Source organism: Henckelia pumila, chromosome 2 (assembly GCF_033568475.1).
Source record: "Henckelia pumila isolate YLH828 chromosome 2, ASM3356847v2, whole genome shotgun sequence".
Lineage (NCBI taxonomy): Eukaryota > Viridiplantae > Streptophyta > Magnoliopsida > Lamiales > Gesneriaceae > Henckelia > Henckelia pumila.
Genome location: NC_133121.1, coordinates 120137461 through 120156088, shown reverse-complemented (window position 1 = coordinate 120156088; position 18628 = coordinate 120137461). Strand labels below are relative to the sequence as shown.

The window sequence follows — 18628 nt, the reverse complement described above, 5'->3', positions numbered from 1 at the left end:
AACTACCCATTGGCAGAGGATAAGCTCAGTTAGGAATGTAACTGTAAATTCATCAAAGAAAACAAAATAGTAATAAGTAACTTAATTTGTGACAAGAATAACAAGTGCCCTTTTAGAAACATAATACATCAAATTTGAAGTTTGTATCGAAGTCCAACCACCCCCGCTACAAAATGAGAGCTTGATGAGGGAAGTATATAATGGTCAATCCTTCAAGAGACAACATAAAAGCAGACTTGATTAGGTTGAGAAGAATAGCGAATATTCTTCCTTGTTCCTTTTTCCATACTATGTAATAGCTAGGGGTCAGGTTTTAAATCAAAACCAATCCTGACCTAATCAAAAGATCAAACCTCAAACAAAAACAAAAATACAAATAAAGCTTCCCCTGCGCTTTTGTACAAAATAAATGACAAACTAATCCATCCAAGCGGCTAAAAATCAATAAAAATGGAAGCCAATTCCAAACCTCAACTCATAGCTAATACTTCTTCCCAAGAATAATGCCAACAATAACTGAAACTAGAGCCACACCTAAAATGAGTTTAAGTGTCATGCCCGCCGGTGATGCCTCTGTAGTTTGAATCTGTGTGTCCGAGGGAGATGCTTGAGCTGCACGTGCCTCCAGTTTTTTCTTACTCTTTCGTTTCTGAGGAATGTTGGTAAAGGAATCGATTTCCCGAGATCTTATTGTTTCATCCTTGTTTTCAGCGGAAATATTTTCAATTTCCTGTATTGTGCTTAAATCAGTAATGTTGTTGTTATGATGTTACATGAGTATGCCTCTAGCTCATAGTTTGATAATTTGATACACATGCAAGAAGCTTGTCGAGCTGGTGCTTGCAATTGATAGTTAAATTGGCGATATGAAAAGATGAAAAAAAAGCATGTATAAGTCGAGGCAAAGTAGAGTCTAACCTTTTCTTTAAATTTTGTGTCAGCCTGATGCAATTTCTCCTCAATTTCTTTAACTTGATTTTCCAAGAGTAGGACTTTCTGTTTCTTGGCTTCAAGTTCTTCCAAGGAATGTTTCATCGCACTTTCTTGTTCCAGCTCCTTCTGAGAGTTCAACTCCTTCTGTTTTCCAGAAATAGAAACAAGAATTTATCAAGCAATTCAAAACAGTAGGTATTTACAATCTACAACAATCGGTTAATCATACTGGTAAAATAATTATTTTTACCTCTTCTCTAAATCTAGCTTCTGAATGTGCCAAGTGTTCTTCGAGTTCCTTTAGTCGATCTTGCAGCTCAGATTTTTGGTTTACCTCAGTGTTGAGGATTTCCAAGTTAGCCTTGAGGGCATCTTCATTTGATTTGTGGTCTTTCAACTGTTCTTCAAGACCCATTATCATTCCTTCAAGATCTTTCTTTGAACCATGATATGTTTCTGTCAGCGTGTTGTTCTCTTCCATAATAGAATGTATCTGCACAATGAAGATATTGATAAGAAAAATTTGAGTTTCACAAACACAAAAAGGCCATAATAAAATCTCAAGTCGTAAAATATGTTGTAGTCCAGAAGAGAACTAACCTGAGATTGTAGCTTCTGACCTTCAGAGGCAAGCTGCTGCGTCAGCTCTTCTATCTCCTTTTTTGAAGCATTTAGTGCTTCACTTGTACCATCTTTCTCAGATGACACAATGGACAAATTCTTTTCTAACTCGTTCAGTTTAGATTCATACTCGGCAAGCTCTAGAGTAAGTTTCGAGTTTGTGCTAATTAGGGCTTCAACATCCTTTTCAAACTGACCTGATTTTGCGTAAAGTTCTCTCTCCAGCTCAGTAGATTTCAAGAGACTCTGTTCCAATTCCAATTCCAGACTTTTCGCCCTTGCAGATGTTTCCTTACTCTGTTCTTCATATGCTATTACCTGTGCTTCAAAAACTTTTACCTTCTCAATCAAGGCCTTGGCTTCTGAATCTCTCAGGCCAAATTTCTGAATTTCTTCTTCCAATTTGGCTTCGGCTTCTAAAATACGGGTTTCAGCTGTCAACTTAAGTTCAGAGACTTTAGAATGGCGCTCTGTTAGATCAGTGATAGTGTGTGTGTGGGAAGCTAGCTGCTTGTTAGAGGCTTCCAAGTCAGATAAAGCTGCTGTTAGCTTTTCTTCGAGATCTTGTGTTTTGCTTCTGAATTGTGCATTAGTTTCAGACAACAGCAAATTTTCTTCAATGTGCTTATCAATTATACCTTCTGCTTCCAAGATCTTACTTTTGAGTTCCTCCTTGGCATTTTCAGAAGAAGCCAGGTTTCCTAAAATCTGATCCATCTCTTTTTTAGTAGTTTCATACCTTTCAGCTGCTTCGGCAAGTTGCTGCTGATAGCCGATCACATGATCGTCAAAACTTTTTGCTTTATCAATTAAAGATTTTGCCTCGGAATCTCTACTGGTGAAATTTGCAATTGCCTCCTGGAGTTTCAACTCAGAGTCCCTCGTTAGAATCTCATGAGATGATTCAAGCGCTGCACTTCTCGCAGTCTCTTTCTCCAAGACTTTGATTTGTTCTTCTAGCTGTTCTTCTGCAAACTTAAGCTTCTGCATAGCTTCAGTTTCATTCATTCCCGAAGCCTTGAGCTCCTTTTCAATGCTCTCCAATCTCTCTTGGGAAATATTCAGTTCCTTTCGTAAGACATCTAGTAAATTTTCTGCCTCCAATAGCTTTTCATTCGAGGTTTTCGACAGATCTTTCAAGATTCTGTTTTCTTCTGTAGTTAAATTTAAGGACTCTATCAAATCATTTTCCTTTTCAGTGGACGCTTGCAGGGCAACCTCTAGGCTCGACAGTTTTAATTGGGCCACCTCAAGCTGTGCTTCAAGTTCAGATACATTATTATGGCTTTTCTTGAGTTCTGCTTCTGCATCCAAGCATTTCTTTTCTAACAAGCTCGTCGTCTCTTCCAGCTCCTTAATCCTATATTTCTCAGTTTCAAGAAGGAGCTCTAGCTCGCTCACTTTTTTGCTAGCATCCACTGCTTTGGAATCTGATTCCTGCATTAATTGCTCGAGATCAAGACTCCGCTGATGAATCGTATTGGCTCGTCCCTCGTGCTCAGCAGATTTGTCTACAGCATTCTTTAGCTCCAGCTCAACCTCCGACTTGTGTGCCGTGACCTTCCCCAATTCAGACTCCATTTGATCAACTTTGGCCTTGAATTCTTGCAATTGGGCATCTAAGATTTCTTTCTCCTCCTCCCCCTTACTGAGTGTGGCATGCAGTTCTGATATTTTGTCAGATAACTCTTTCGATTCCCTCTCAGAATCATGGCATTTCAGTTCCATCATATTCAGCTGTTGCTCTAGCTCGATTTTTTTCTGTTCCAACGCGATACATCTTGTTTCATATTCTCTCACCTGCAACTTTGTTTCTTCAGTTGCTAAGTTCAAGGCTTTTACCATGTCTTCGAGTTCTAGGTTTTTCTCGTTCGCAGTATTAGCTGCATGACCGGACTCAGTGTGAAGCTCTTCAATGGTTTTCAGTCTCTGCTCCAGTTCTTTGCTGTTCTCCACTGCTTGAGATAAAAGAGAATCCGTTTTTCTAAAATTCTCTTCCGAGTGCTGCAACTTAGCCTCTAGTTCATCACACAAGTCCTTCATCTGGGCACTTTTGTTGGTCAGATCGGTCACCACACCTTCCAGCGTTTCTTTTTCTTTACTTGCTTTGGTTAGCTCTTCCTGCGTGCTCTCCATCTTTCTTTGCTGGATTTTCAAATTTTCTTCAATTTCTTCCCTTGACCTGACCTCTCCCTCCAATTTCAACTTTACATCTTCGAGAAGGGATTCCTTCTCTGTGAGATTTTCTTTTGTTGATGACAGCAACTTCTCGAGTGATTCATTTTCTTCCGTAGCTTTAGATTCAGAAGCCTTGGCCAGCTCAAATCCCTTTGTCAATTCATTGACAAGATCTTCCTTTGAAGCTAGCTTCTGCTCCAAATCTTGCGCCAGTGATTTTGATAGCTCCAATTCACTCTGGACATTTGAAAGCTCAGTAGTAGTGTTCTTTAACGCCTCTTCGATTTTCTGGCTTTCAGCAATATTTTCATTTAAGCTTCTGAGCTCATCTTGTAAAGAAACCATACGATCTTCCACCTCTTTTGTGCTAGATTTTGCAGCTTCAAGCAACCTCTCCAACTCCAAGGCTTTCTGTGTCTCCGATTCAGCATGTGACCCACTTTCCTTGTGCAACTCCTCGAACTTTTTGGCTTCACCATTAGAATTTTCGAGCTCGAGCTCCAGATCAGTCATCTTCTTTCTTGATGTCTCGAGCTCAAGACTGAGATCATCAAATGCTTCCTTCACACCGGTCAATGTTTTGTGCTTCTCTTCTAGAGCTTGTAATGCATCTTGCAGAGTTTTCAGCTGCTCGTTGTATCGCTTCTCTGTTTCTAATATCTGATCCTGCAGCTTCGTGTTTTCAAGTTCAAATTCTTCGTGTTTCTTTGAGCTCTCCATATGCTTCTCTTTTGTCTGCAAAAGTTCATCCTTCAAGTTCAAGTTCTCGGATTCAGATTCTTTCAGAACACCTGAAATTCTCTGCAATTCATGCTCAAGATCTTCGATTTTTTCTTGTGATTCCAACAACTCTCTACTAGCCTCAGGATTGCTGGCAGCAGAGCTACGCTCAACGATCGTTGGTTTTTCATCAACGATAGTATTCGTCTCAGCAGGATCCTTTGCATCAAGAGATTCTTTCTCTATTTTTACGAATTCACCTTCAAGATTCGACGTCACTTCTTCCTCATTCTTTCCTTCCTTCTTCCCCTGCTGTGCATTTTCTTCTGTTATCTGAAATAATACAAAAAAAAAAAAAAAAGAGAAAAATTTAAGAAGCATACACAACCAAGTCCAGCTTTAAAGTTTCCAAAATAAAGCAATTGTTTCACAAAAGAATGAGAATGACAATTTTTTATAATTCGTGATAGGTTACTGTTTGTTACTTCAACTATACCATATTACGTTCGTTTTAGAGCATGATAGAATGATCAGTTGATACGAAAACTCTACGTGATTGGCCACCAATAAAAGTTCGAGGTTACGATCTGGCGCGTGAGAAGACATGATGCTCCGTCAGAAAGGATGGTTGAATCGAAGATGTGATGACTAAACGAATATAAAGTACGAACTTCATATTCCCTATCTCTAGACTTGTGAATCATGGACGTAACAAATATCCCCTCGTGATGTGATGTTGCAATTTGCAATGATTATGGCTTACGATATGTATATGGACTTAATATCGGATGGTATGATTATAACAACAAATGCAAGGGGTTTGAATAATCAAATAGCATTTTTCTGAATTTTAGATTCATTTCATATATCGATTATAAAATTTTGGGAAGGTTGTGAGATCAGCACAGAGGAGATTTCAATATCATTCGAAGTAATTTCTATTTTTTCAAAAAAATAAATGCATGTTTAAAAAAAAAATAAAAATTAAGTGGCAACAAAAATGACCACTTAGTTGAAGCTTAATGTCCGTAACTGTCACCGCAGATATATTGTCGCAGTTACTTAAAACTCAAAGGAAGAGTTTCTATGTTTTTAAGTAACACAGACGTATAATCTACCGATGTGAAGGACTAGCATTAAATAACCATATTCACTATAATTTTACCTTAGCAGGAATAACTCCATTGCTCTCAGCACCCTCCGCCACCTTTTCCACTACAGTCTCCTGGCTTATAGGTGCCTCTTCTGCCATCACTGAATGAATTGCAGCTCACCGATTTATAAAACCCTGTAAAGTATTTTATGAAATTAATAGATGAAGTCGAATTTTGATCGCAAGATTCCGTCGATCTTTCAAAGGCAAAACGGTATAAACTCGTCTTCTGGAAAATTTCAAGGGCGTAAATAATTATTTTTAACATAAATTCATAAATTCGTCTTGGGTTATACGTTTTTTTCAATTATATATAACGTTAAAGCTAATATGTAGCATTTTAAATAATTATATTTTATTTATTTCATAATGATGGTTTAAACATATAATAAATGTTGCTAGTTGAAACGCCCAATGTCATGATTTGTGACTAATGATATTGCGTAGTCGTGTTGATAACTGACCCCACTTGCAAGATTTTAATGCTCGTCACAATCCCCCACTATTTTTGGTTGGGATGAATCATTTCATTACATAAAATTCACTAATATTTCACATGGTATATTAAAAATATGTAACGTATAAATTTTATTTTTTTTAAAAAAAAAATCAAACACAGACGATCTTTATCGAACTGCTTATTTAGGATTAGATTATAATTTTAATTTGCCAAATAAAATTCGGGAAAGAAACAGATATTGAAAGATTTTACGGGACCAAGTGACCAACAGTCCAACACTATAAAAGCTTTTTAATCATATTATTATTAAAATAATAAACGGTTTCATGAATATTTTTAATCAATTATCACGTCACTTCGATTTCTTTGGAGCATTGACCACTCAGAACTCGAATAGTTTTATAAAAATAAGCTTGTTGAGATAAATTCTCTAATGCATGATAAGTACTAGACACGGGCATATATGATATATGTGAATAACATAATATGCAGTAGTATATATTTTGTTTTAAATGTTTTGATTTAGTCACGATTTTTTTTAAAAAATAAACATGATATGAAATTCAGCAGGATAATATTATATATATATATATATAATATAGATTTCTTTTATGGTGCCCAACAATTATACCTAACTCTGTGCCCACCATGTATAAGTCAACTCACCAATTGTGTTGATCAACTCACCTATTGTACATGATGGTCACGAAGTTGGACATAGTTGTTGGACACCATAAAAGAACTTTCTATCTATCTATATATATCTATATATATATATATATACAATTATAAAATACGAAAACTTAATCAAACTCTAAAAAATTAAATATATATTAGAGTTAAATATGCGAAATGATATTTTTTATTTTATTAAGTTTGGATAAGATATAAGAATTCATCATATACTATATCATTCCCAAATAGCAAGATACAGTGGCCCACCGGATAAAACAGGAATAAACAAACAAAGAAACAAATAAATAAATCTGTGCACAGATTGATCGAATCCACTGCACTTGCACCTACTAATACCTAGGGGTGTTCATATTTCGGATAAAACCGAAAAAACCGAAAATTCAAACTGAAAAAGTCAAAGATTGAACCGAACCGAAAACCGAATTTTTTAATTCGGATATAAATATCAAAATCGAAGTTTATTTGGTTCGGTTTTGGATTATATATGTCAAAACCGAACCGACCGAAAAAAGCGAAATTGAATTAAATTAATATTTTTATTTATATTTTTTATTTATATTATATATATTATGAGATGATATTTAGTGAATTAATAATCATTTTGAATAATTTTTAGTTGATTGTTATTTATTTAATTCATTGTTGTTGTTTATGTAATTTTTAGTTGATTCTTGTTTATGTAAATTATTTAAACTTTATTTTTAAAGTTTTTACTAAGAAATCATGTAAAAAAACATATAATATTTTACAATGTATTTCTATTATTAATTTAAACGCATCAAAATTTGTTTTGTTTTTTTGAAAATATTATAAGATTGTGGTTGGATATTTATCTTTGTATTGTTTGATGTTTTTTTTTTTATTTTTTCACTATATGACTATAATTTTAAGTTGTGTATTGGGGTATTTAAATTACATGTTGGATGAAATTTATGTTTCTTTAATTGTGTTATGTATTATTATTAATGATAAAACTGATCAAACCGAACCGTATAAACCGGTCCGTTATAGTATAAAAACCGAACCGAACCGAAATAAAACGGTTTGACTTCGGATTGTATTTTTCATAAACCGAAAACCGAAAAAACCGAACCAAAATTAAACAAATTTAAACCGAATCGACCGATGAACACCCCTACTAATACCAATTCGAAGTTGATTATTATATATTCGAAAGACGTGAGGTGATGTAGTGTGTGAAAAATAATTTCTAATTTCTAATCGATAATCTGGGAATTTGAAATTCTGGTTCAATAAAATCCGGTTAGATTAAACGTCGAGTTTGGTGGTTAGTTAATTCTAAAATATTTTTTCGGCACTTAATTTGACCCCATGTTAAAACCTGGGAATTTTGAATTTCGGGTTCAGCAAAATCCGGAAAGATCAAATTTGGAGGCGTTTGGATTTAAAATAATACTTGGTAGAGTGATTTGAAATGATTCTATATTGAGATTAATGAATTCCACATCAAACTCTCAAAAAAATAATAGCTAGGTTGAGATTTCATAGTCAATTGAATTGAACAATTTACACCAAATGCAACCTAATATATTTTGCCCACAGAATTTGACCCTATATCAAATTTAATAACCTTCCTATTTTCAAAATTTTCACCTATATATTTCTCTATAATTTTATTTATTTATTGTTTTTTAAAAAATTTATTGAAATTTTTTTTGTAGCAAAATCATGAATTATATGTTTCAGAATACATTCTAAATCTCTAACGATAGATTTATTCTTTTATTTAGTTTCTAAATATAAAATGTAGAAAAACAAATTATGCACCCACTGGATCCGGGTAAAATTAAAATTAGATAGGATCGATTTATTCCATGTCAGGCTGGATCGATTAGAAAAATAAACTGAAATAATTTATTCCCAGGTATTAAATTTGAACTAGAGAATAATTATAATTGTCTTTATCAAAGCTGGTGGAGCCCGCGAAGGTTTGGTAAATTATCGTGTCAAATACTTTACTATTTCTTTCCCTTTTTTTCCAGACAAATATTTTTCAATTTCCTTTTTTTTTTTCTTTTTAGAAATGGGAGTATATTTGACCATTTGACAGAAAATAAATCAATGAAGCCAATTCACTGTCACTTAAAGACAAAAAGTTGACATGGCAGTGACCAAACAATGTGCGGACCAAAGTATTTTGGGATTTTACAGTCTACAGAGACTGATGGACCTTTTCCTGATTCACAAGGGAAAAAATTTGAACATCTAAATATCTAATAATGAGTGAGAAAATTATACATGCGTAAATTGTTGATCAATACAGATTGTCAAAAGATTTGTGACAAAATCTGCGCATTTTAAATTATTGAAGATAATAATTTTTATCATATATGTACTCTTTTAATTTACAGGCTGTAAAGAACAGGGCAAAAAAATTAGAGTTTCTACTTCTGATGCCCATTTCTATCAATAAAACTGTAACTCTCCAGCTAAGATTTCAAAAATCACACAAATAATCGTAGAAATAAAGCATCAACAGGGAAATCAATCAATAAAAATAAATTGTGCAGCCAAATTCCCCCAACAATGATCATCAACCATCATAAAAGTGCTATTTGTTTGTTTTAACGAACTTTTTTTTGATGATCGTCGATCAATCCAGTCTCAGTGTCAGTTTAAGTCAAAATCAGCACACAATCATTAAATCAGTTCATCGATGAAAAAGGATATCCAACACACGCAGAAGAAATTCAAAGAGAGCAATAGATTGAAGCATAAACAGATCAGATTCGATCAATCAAGCAATCAACAGAGCAAAAATCACAGAGAATCACATAAAATTCTAGAGAAAAACGGAGATCAAATACACGAATATATAATACACAACTTGCCTGAGGAATCGGAGACTGCGCGATTCGCTGATCTCGCTTTTTCCGCTTTAGCTTTTCGGAAGAATATCTCTCTCTCTTTTTTTTGGATGCGAGATTGAGAGGGTTGGGGGAAGAAGAATGATGGGGGAGAGAAGCTGTGAAATTTGGATTTAATATGGGGGCAGAAGGAGCCGCCCTCGTCTGCGCGGCGGTGCAGTGGGCTCGCTGTGGCGGGACCTTTTGTTCGCCAATTAGAAATGTTCGGTTCAACCTAAGACGCGTTTGATTGGGTATTTGGGGGCCGGGTCACATATTTATATAATTTCATAATTTATTGCAATTTGCCATTTATTGGATCGGCAGTGAAAGAAAAATCCTCTTTTAAATCTCATTTTATCAATCTATAGTAGTGTTTGGAAGATATAGGTAGTGTTTGAGAGAGCTTCTAAGAAGCACTTTTCAGCAACAAAAAATTTCAAATTTTTGTTAACGAAAAAGCTGAGAAGTGCTTCTAAAAGCTCTCACAAACACTACCATAGTAGTGTTTGGGAGAACTTCTTACAAGCACTTTTCATTTTTTCCGTTAACAAAACTTTAAAATCTTATGAAATTTTGTTAACGAAAAACTGAGAAGTGCTTCCTAGAAGCTCTCCCAAACACTACCTATATAATTAAATCATGACATAATGAATAAATGAATATTTCATCAATATTGATGTGTATTGATTTATGCCATATCTCCCTAGGTGCATCAAAAGCCCAAAAAAATTAGATTGTCAAATGCATTTATAAGCTATAACTAACGTTTTAAAAAAGGTTGAGTTTTTTTGATCTATTATAAGATTGAAATAGCTGATTATAAAAAATGTGTACATGTATGTTGTGGAATATTAAACGCTACGAAACCATATATATTAACTTATGATATGGGGTTATGCACACCATTAATTTCGAATTTATATTCCTGATTATTATACAATGTTATATTGATGGTTTAGGAAAATTTTGAGTCCATAAAATATAAAACCAATACTATATTTGTCTCAATTATATGTATTTTATATCATTTGTTGGTCTAAAATATTTAGTCCAAATTGTACATTTAATATAATTTTTTTATTAATAAACTTTTGTTAGTTAATTATTAAAAAATGTGCAGCTAATTTTTGAATAAATTAAATAACGATAAAATCTGAAGTTTACCTATAAACTTTATCAATAATTTTTTTGTATGATGAGAAGAACGTGAGATTTGATAGGATAAGTTATACACATATTAATAATATAGACTACTAAACGGAGCCTAATAGTTCACAAGCTCTCGAGACTCTCGACAGTATAAGTTCACGCATCATTACTTGAAAAAAAAAAAAGGAAAGGTATACATAAAACTATTCGAGAAGTCAAAACAATTTCACCATGTTTGTAGAAAAATTAAAATTTCCTACCCTACCTGTATTAAATTTTATATAAATTAAATTAAATTGGCTGTCTTTCACAAAATTAAAAAAAATACGCCACAATTTTTTCACCCCTCACCAACATGATCGGTCATCTACCTTGCATTCTCACAATTTCAGATCTAACTATTTAATATTGATGAAAATTAAAATCCAATTGTAAAAATATAATGAACCGTAATTATTGTTCAAATTTGATATGTGTATATTTACAATATATTTCAAATTTTATATATAAAAAAAAGAATAAAGTTGGTTTGGTCAATGGACAAGTTAATTAAACCAAAACTTTATAATTGTTTTATTTTTTTTTAAAAAAACTTTAACATAAAAGAACATGCAGTGGTGGAGGCCACAATCGGCCGACCAAACCGCCCAGTGTACGTCTGCGAAGGTGACATGTGATAAAGAGATACATTACTCTTTTCTTTTAGCACCCATTTCTCGACTGTCTTTTATAATAATATATATATTTTTTATTTTCCAATAATCAAAAGTTGGGAGTGTTTGAAAACATATGTGAAAATCTAAAAATCAAAGTTGGGTAGTGTTTGATAAATAAGTGATTAAAATGATTTTAACAATGACCTTCTTATTAGAATCACTTTTGGAGAATCATAATCACCACATGACTAGCTTTTGAATTTCAATTAAGTTAAGCATAAGCTAACACATAATCTAGATTTAAGAAACACATAAAAATGATTTTTTTAAGCTAAAAACTATTAATCATTTTTTTTAGTGATTGCAAACACTCTCTTAATATCTTTTTCTTTGTAAAAAGAGTAATTTTTTAGATGTAAAGAGATTGATTATGTTATATTACGTTACAATTGATAATCAATGTACACAGGTTATGTGCATAAAAATTAGTTTCATGATTATATCAAAAGGAAGAACTTGATAATTTACAATATATTTTGATGATAGTTATTTAAGATCATGTGCATATAAATTATATTATGTTCGTGACGTGTTCCAGAACGAGTTGCAACATCAGTTAATACATAGGTCAAACAGTTTCAGTTTTGCACATGATCGAAACTCAACGGGTGCATCGTGTATGGTCATTTTGTGGACCCATGAAATAATACATATAGTTTTGATCTTATGCATTAGTGTGTTTTAGTGATTTATAAAAAAAATCTCAAAAAAAAACCCGTGAATTTAGTAGTCGTTCACAAAAATCACGTGAGATCAAATATAAATTATATATATATATATATATATATATATATATATATATATTATAAACTTTGACTTCGAAATGACTCTTCCTAACATGTGAACGCAGACGGCTATGAGGATTTTAACTTGACCAACCAAATTGAAATTGAAGAACTAGATGGTCGCCCACAGGAACACAGACGAGTTGGTAAGGCCTGAGGTGACGTGGAAAAAAATTTCCCAGAGTTGCGGGTTCGATCCTCGTGCAGAATATATTCTCTGCTGAAATATTGTGGGGTATGCTCTGGGGATTGGGTCATGTGCTCCCTCCTTCAGGTCCCTGTCGCTCGTGCACATTCCTCGGTTTAACCTCCGCATGAGCCAATGAACACGCATGTGAAATGGGATAATGTCAACCCTTTTTGTTTTTTTTTTGTTTTAAGAACTAGATGGTCAACAAATTTGCTAATTCCTTAGTCTGACTGCGACGAAGCTCGATTCAAGAGCATTCACCAAGAGTGGACCGAGTTCCAAGGAAATCAGCATTCAGTTGTACCATTCAACTTAATTTTTTTTTTAAAAAAATAAATATTATTTTGAATTTGTCATAACAATAAATTTTTTTTGTGACGTGGGAACTCGCAGCCGCTACCTTTCGATATGCTCTGGATAAACCCCCGGATTAACGCAATAGCCTGCAGGAGGAATCGAACTTCTGACCTGTGGTCAAGAGTTCAAATACTCCATCAACTTGGACACCCCTTTGAAAACACAATAATATTTTTTTGAATATACTCTCAACGGTTGTTTTCTAATATATGTCAAGAGTTCAAATACTCCATCTAATTCGAATTTTAAAAAAAATTAATTTTTATATCAAAAATATTATTTTTTTCACTTCAAATATGAATCATGACAGATATAGATTTATGAATTATGAGAGCGTTTAACCAAATGAGCAAAAGATTACCATCCTTCAGCTAAATAAATTAAAATATATTTCTAGCGACCCGTTTAATTTCAATCGAGAGAATATTTAACTAAATTTATTAAAAATAACTTATAACCAATTTTTTTAACGAATTAAAAATATTAACATGTAGGGTTTTTCGATATCAAAATTATCAAAAAAAAAAAGTATCGCTACAAAGATAATGTAAATAGTTATAATACAAAAATGGTTTCACAATAAATATATTAAAATATCAAATTACTTTATATTTGATTTGAATTTAGAAAAATTTATATTATTTGAATTTTTTAATATTTAATAATATTTAATAGATAAAAGACACATTAAAGATGTATAAAAATATAAAAAGATATTTTAGAGAAACAAATTGTTAAAATAACTTCTTCTCTACTTTTTTAAACCAAACAAAATTTAACAACTTCTGAACTCCAAGCGGTTTTAGAACTAGGCTCAGCCAAACCCCTTAAAATATTATAACAACCCATTTGTCCCGGTCTATAAATAAATATTTTCCCATCGATAGAAGGCTAAATGACTCACCTTTACAATAAACAAAGTACGATGCGGTTAATATACTCAAACTTACAACCAAAATTATAAGCAAACCGAAGCTCTAAAATTAAAATCTCGAATCACACGAAAATTTTCGTTACTTCTCACTGCAAAATGTGGATCACATTTGAAACTCGAAACAAATGGCGCCTTACCTCCTCCTACTTTCAGTTGTTTGAAATTCTAGCGGGACGGGAAGGGTAGCAACCAACTCTCGATTGTCCCATACAAACTTGCAGCCTAAGTATTGATAATGTGGTCTTAATGAGAGAGTTTTCATCCGAAGATCTTTGGATATATCCAAAGGGTTTGTCCGAAAATTGTCTGCAAACATGGATAGTACCAGGACATAACTAATAAGCAATTGCTGTTTTTCATCTGGGATTCTCCTTCCGTTTGAACCAAACATGGAGGAAAACTTCTGCCAGAAGATGCTAGGAAACTTGTGACGTTTTGCGGTTGATACGCCATCCATGGAATTTCTGTCCTTGAACTTGATGAGATGAGTGATGTACGACAATATGCCAGCCATCTGTCTTTTCTCCATCCCATCCTGAAAATTCAAAAAGGGACTTGAAAAATGAAGATAAACATATCCTAATCCTAATTCACAAATATTTTGTTGCAGGAATAAGAAAATTCCACTCAATTCTAAACAAGCACGGAATTCAGCAGTAAACATAGGGCGTACAACGTTTTGGGGCTAATCCCAACATGAACAAATCACACAACTATTGATTTAGACTGAATACAATGTCATCCATTGATAGAGAATTAAATGGAGTTTTTCGAGGTCATTGAACACACATGAGACTGTGTGACTCAATATTTATATTTGTTGTTTTGCAAAGGTAAGAGAAAATGCATTTTGTTTTGATAGGTTACCCAAACTGAAACTAATTCTAAGAATAATCCTTGAGAGAATGATGTTCCATGATGTAATCTGCAATTCATACAAGACAGAACATGCCCTAACCTTCGGAGATGAAACCAATTCAATTATGCCGGGTAAAGAAAAATATGAGCTAAAAATATCCAGAAGCCTTAACACTATAAACCCATACGTCAATCCTTACCTCAATCTCTTTCAATTTCTGAACTCTGTTGCAAACAAAACTCGGGTAAACATCAGGGTTCACTTCTGAACCCGCTTGTGTAAGTTCAAAGATGTCAAGAAGGTCATCCCACTCCCCTTCCAAAATTATCTTGTTTAGTGGATATGCCATATCTGATGTGGTGGCATCCATATCATATGGTGGGATATTGCGAGCATTAGCAGTAGAAGCAATAGCTTGTAATGCCTCTTTATTCATCTTGATCTCTTTCAATTTATAGTCCAAACCCTGCTGAGTTTCTGGATCTGCTGTCTGCCTCAGGGTATCAATTTTCACATCCTGATATTCAAAGAAAACACAACACTAAAACAAAAGGAAAACATTGAAATTCGAGTCGAGCTTTCAAGTATTCCATATCCGTTCTCAACCATCTGCGTTGAATGAATTAAAAAAACCATACCCTTCTAATATTCTTATTTGTCGAATACTTGACAGTTAGATTCCTAAATTTAGCATCCCTATCCTCAGCTGTTAATTCGGCCTCTTGGAGTTCATTTTCAAGTTGCTCCGACTCTCCAACTTTCGCCTCCAACCTAAATATCTGCTCATATGACCAAATGAGCACAACATAAGAATTTTTTTTTTTGTAAAATAAAAAACTGGGCAAGTACTAACACCATCTCAATTCTTGATATAATAATTCACGTGACAAATTTATAATTGCCATACAACAGTGGTGCGAAAACTCTGTATATAGGATGCATCCATTCACGTTAATAACGCTGTCACATATTTGTAAAATTTCGGACTGTAGCTTAATCATCATATAACGGTAAAGGATTATTCCGACACCTTTATGATCAATAACCAAACAATACAAAAGTAGAGAAAGGAAACATACCCTATTGGCAGCAATCGGAACAATTTTCAATACGCCAGTCTCCTTATCCAGTACTCCAAGAGCATAATTACACAACTGAGGTGTCGTGGCCTCTCCGGTGTAATTTGTGCCCACGAAATTCACCTGAGATCCATCTTCCCGCACCACCAGCTGCATTCTGGGTTTTTTAGGATTTCGCGTGTACAAACTCTTGTAAATCTTGACGTTGCGATTCTCTTCGCTGTTGTCGTGTTTCTTCAACGGATCATATCCAGATGGAAAGTAGCCGATTATCGGTGCTATGCTTTTTTCTGAGTTCTCGCCAATTGACTTGATTTTCACTTGTAGGGTTTCAGATCTTTTCACTTTTTCAACATCTTCTTCAAATTCTGCATTATTCTTCTTGCTCGATCTCGATTTCCCCATTGTTCCTCCGTTGAGCTGTGGAGATGAAAGAATACGGAAACCTAGGTTTTCGGCTTATCACTAAACTCTGCAAAATAATTTTAGGCCTTTTTTCCAAATATATAAGAATGTTTATTTTGGACAGGCCTAATCACAAACTTGTGGGCTTATAGCCCAACAAAATAAATTTGTACTTAATAATCACAAAAATCTCCACAGATGGTCCTCCTAAAAACTATTAACCCAAGGCTTATAGTCTAGGTGGCATCAACCTCCCAAAAATGGGAGAGGTTTTGAGTTCAAGACCTTACAACCTCCACCCCCAATGTAAAAAAAAAAAAAAAAATTTATTGTTCCTAAGGGGGTGTCCAAGTTGATGGAGTAGATTAATTTTTGGCCACTTTTTTGGATTAGCCTGTCACACAGGGCTTGTCTAATGTGATTTACCTGACTAACGTAGTTTGCAGGCTATTGCGTTAGTCCGGAGGTTTACCCAGTGCGCACCGAAGGTAGCGGCTATTCTCACGTCACAAAAAAAAACTATTCTAATATATTTTATGTTGGAGAACGCGGCGATCAGATCAATCAGAATTGATACCCGGTGCAGCGGAAGTTTAAAAATTTTATATAGAACGATTCCATAATGGGTATCAAAACTTAACGATTAAATTGTGTGTGTAAAAATTAAATAACAATTATAAATTTTTACCTCCAATCTCGAATCGAGATTATGGACACCAACAGATTGCTCTGCTCTTGTTGTATATCCCTGGAACTGATGGACGAACTGTTCTTCAATCAGGTCCACGAACAGATAATTAATCCCTCTGATAGATTGCACTAGAAAATCTATCAGAAGTTTCTACGAAGAGAATTAACGAATTTGATCCGTTAAACCAGACTGTAATTCAAAATTCACAGGCTGGATTTTCCCGAGTAGAGAGGGAAGGGGGCGGCCACTTTAGAGAGAAAATAACTAGGTTTTCGAAAATTGTGACCTGTTGTATATAATTTTTGTACTGCAATAACTTATTTATAATGTAGGCCGCTAACAGCTTAGGGCCCATTAGTCATAAGTTCAAGCCCGACAAGCAAAGCCCGCATGTTCAAAAATTAATATAAAATTCATCATGACTCCGATTGATAAACCGATTTCACCAATGTGCACAGAAACCATTTCTGCACCTTTTAAAGTCAAGATAAATTTTTCTGAATCCGAATTCAGTGATTTCCAAAAATGCCCATCCCTATGTCATTTTAGGAAATCTTACTCCTCTACTCTTAAATAAGAAGTCCAACTTCTTTGTTCATTAAATTTAACTCTTTAAATTTAAGTATCTCAACGGGGATTAAAAAATCCATTACTCTGTGTGACCCTCAATGGTTCAGGGATACAGCTAGCCGTGGGCTCACAACTCCTTGTGACTCGGAACAACAATTTTCGACTTGCCCATCGAATCATGGTAAGAGCGCCTAGCAACATCGCCCCATGATTCCCTAGGTATCACTGATAGTGCCTGCAAGAACCAATAGATTTTGGTTAGCGTACAGTACGGTCCCTTCATCCATATATCCCGATCGAATCAACAACCATTGGTAAATCGAGAGTCGTTCGAGATTCGATAACTATGCAATACATCTTGAAGATCAAATAGTGACATCGCATGTGCTACTAAGAAACCATTTCTTAAACCACATCATGTACTCTGGCCAGAGATTCGTCACACTAATATCTCCTCAGATCGCATAGGATATCCACACTCGCAAGTATGTGGTGAATCCTTGACAACAAAGCATCGACTCCTATATGTGTTGTAACTGTACCCAATCCCGACACCTGATGACCCCAATAGAGTCGGTAAACGAGTCAAAGCACAGTACTAGCATATAGAGTCTCAATGATGTTTCAAGTAGTAAGGACTAATGGTGTACAACCAAAACCGCGGACTTTATCCACTCGATAAGTGATAACCACTTGAAAAGTGCGGATAGGGTAGTTCGATCATTCATCGTATGAATATCCATTTGCATGCTTCGAACATCTCTATGTTCCTTACCAATGAAACGTGGTACTCTGCATCGCAAATGCTAGTCTCAAACTCGAGTGATCCTTATCCTTATTATCGGACGGCTCAATCGACTAGGAACAATTTAGAATATACAGTGACTATAAGATGTGTTTCATGATAGACATCTCCATGTTCTACCACATCTTACATACACTATAGTATATTCAAGGTCTTTATCAAAACAACAATAGTATATCACAATATAACAATATGAAGAAAGATAAAGTCATTGCCATTAATAAAAGTGTAAATTATATTAAACATAAGATTGTTTATACAAAGAGTCATCAAAGCCCTTAGCCACAAGTTGGCTCAACGGGCACCCACTCTTTCATTTTAGCCTTAATATAATTTTTCAAAATAGTTTAACTATATTCAATTTAAAAATATATAGTTTATAGTTGACAGTTTTTTTCACTGGTTCAAAGATTTTTTCAAATCCCAAAAAATCGAGTGCAATTATAAGGATGATATG

The 18628-nt window shown here is 34.2% G+C and overlaps 2 protein-coding genes across 2 annotated transcripts; both read right to left on the bottom strand.

Annotated features, from left to right (window-relative positions):
* Positions 1-194: 194 nt before the first annotated feature.
* On the bottom strand, positions 195-9819 carry LOC140878981 (uncharacterized). The gene is made up of 6 exons (XM_073282608.1): positions 9614-9819; positions 5618-5740; positions 1534-4785; positions 1184-1426; positions 919-1077; positions 195-730 (listed from the first exon to the last, which is right to left on the bottom strand). The coding sequence occupies exons 2-6, from the start codon at positions 5702-5704 to the stop codon at positions 482-484; spliced, it is 3990 nt and encodes a 1329-aa protein (XP_073138709.1). The 5' UTR covers positions 5705-5740; positions 9614-9819; the 3' UTR covers positions 195-481.
* Positions 9820-13690: 3871 nt separating this feature from the next.
* On the bottom strand, positions 13691-16156 carry LOC140883304 (DNA-directed RNA polymerase I subunit rpa49). Its single transcript, XM_073289723.1, has 4 exons — positions 15701-16156; positions 15260-15400; positions 14821-15138; positions 13691-14297 (listed from the first exon to the last, which is right to left on the bottom strand). The coding sequence occupies exons 1-4, from the start codon at positions 16103-16105 to the stop codon at positions 13896-13898; spliced, it is 1266 nt and encodes a 421-aa protein (XP_073145824.1). The 5' UTR covers positions 16106-16156; the 3' UTR covers positions 13691-13895.
* Between the last annotated feature and the right edge of the window lie 2472 nt (positions 16157-18628).

Coding starts and splice junctions, on each gene's coding strand:
- LOC140883304 (XM_073289723.1), bottom strand. CDS start 16,105: ATGGGGAAATCGAGATCGAGCAAGAAGAATAATGCAGAATTTGAAGAA. Junction 15,401..15,700: donor TTCCGATTGCTGCCAATAGG/GTATGTTTCCTT, acceptor TCATATGAGCAG/ATATTTAGGTTGGAGGCGAA. Junction 15,139..15,259: donor CAAATAAGAATATTAGAAGG/GTATGGTTTTTT, acceptor TTTGAATATCAG/GATGTGAAAATTGATACCCT.
- LOC140878981 (XM_073282608.1), bottom strand. CDS start 5,704: ATGGCAGAAGAGGCACCTATAAGCCAGGAGACTGTAGTGGAAAAGGTG. Junction 1,427..1,533: donor GTCAGAAGCTACAATCTCAG/GTTAGTTCTCTT, acceptor TTCATTGTGCAG/ATACATTCTATTATGGAAGA. Junction 1,078..1,183: donor AAGCTAGATTTAGAGAAGAG/GTAAAAATAATT, acceptor TCTGGAAAACAG/AAGGAGTTGAACTCTCAGAA.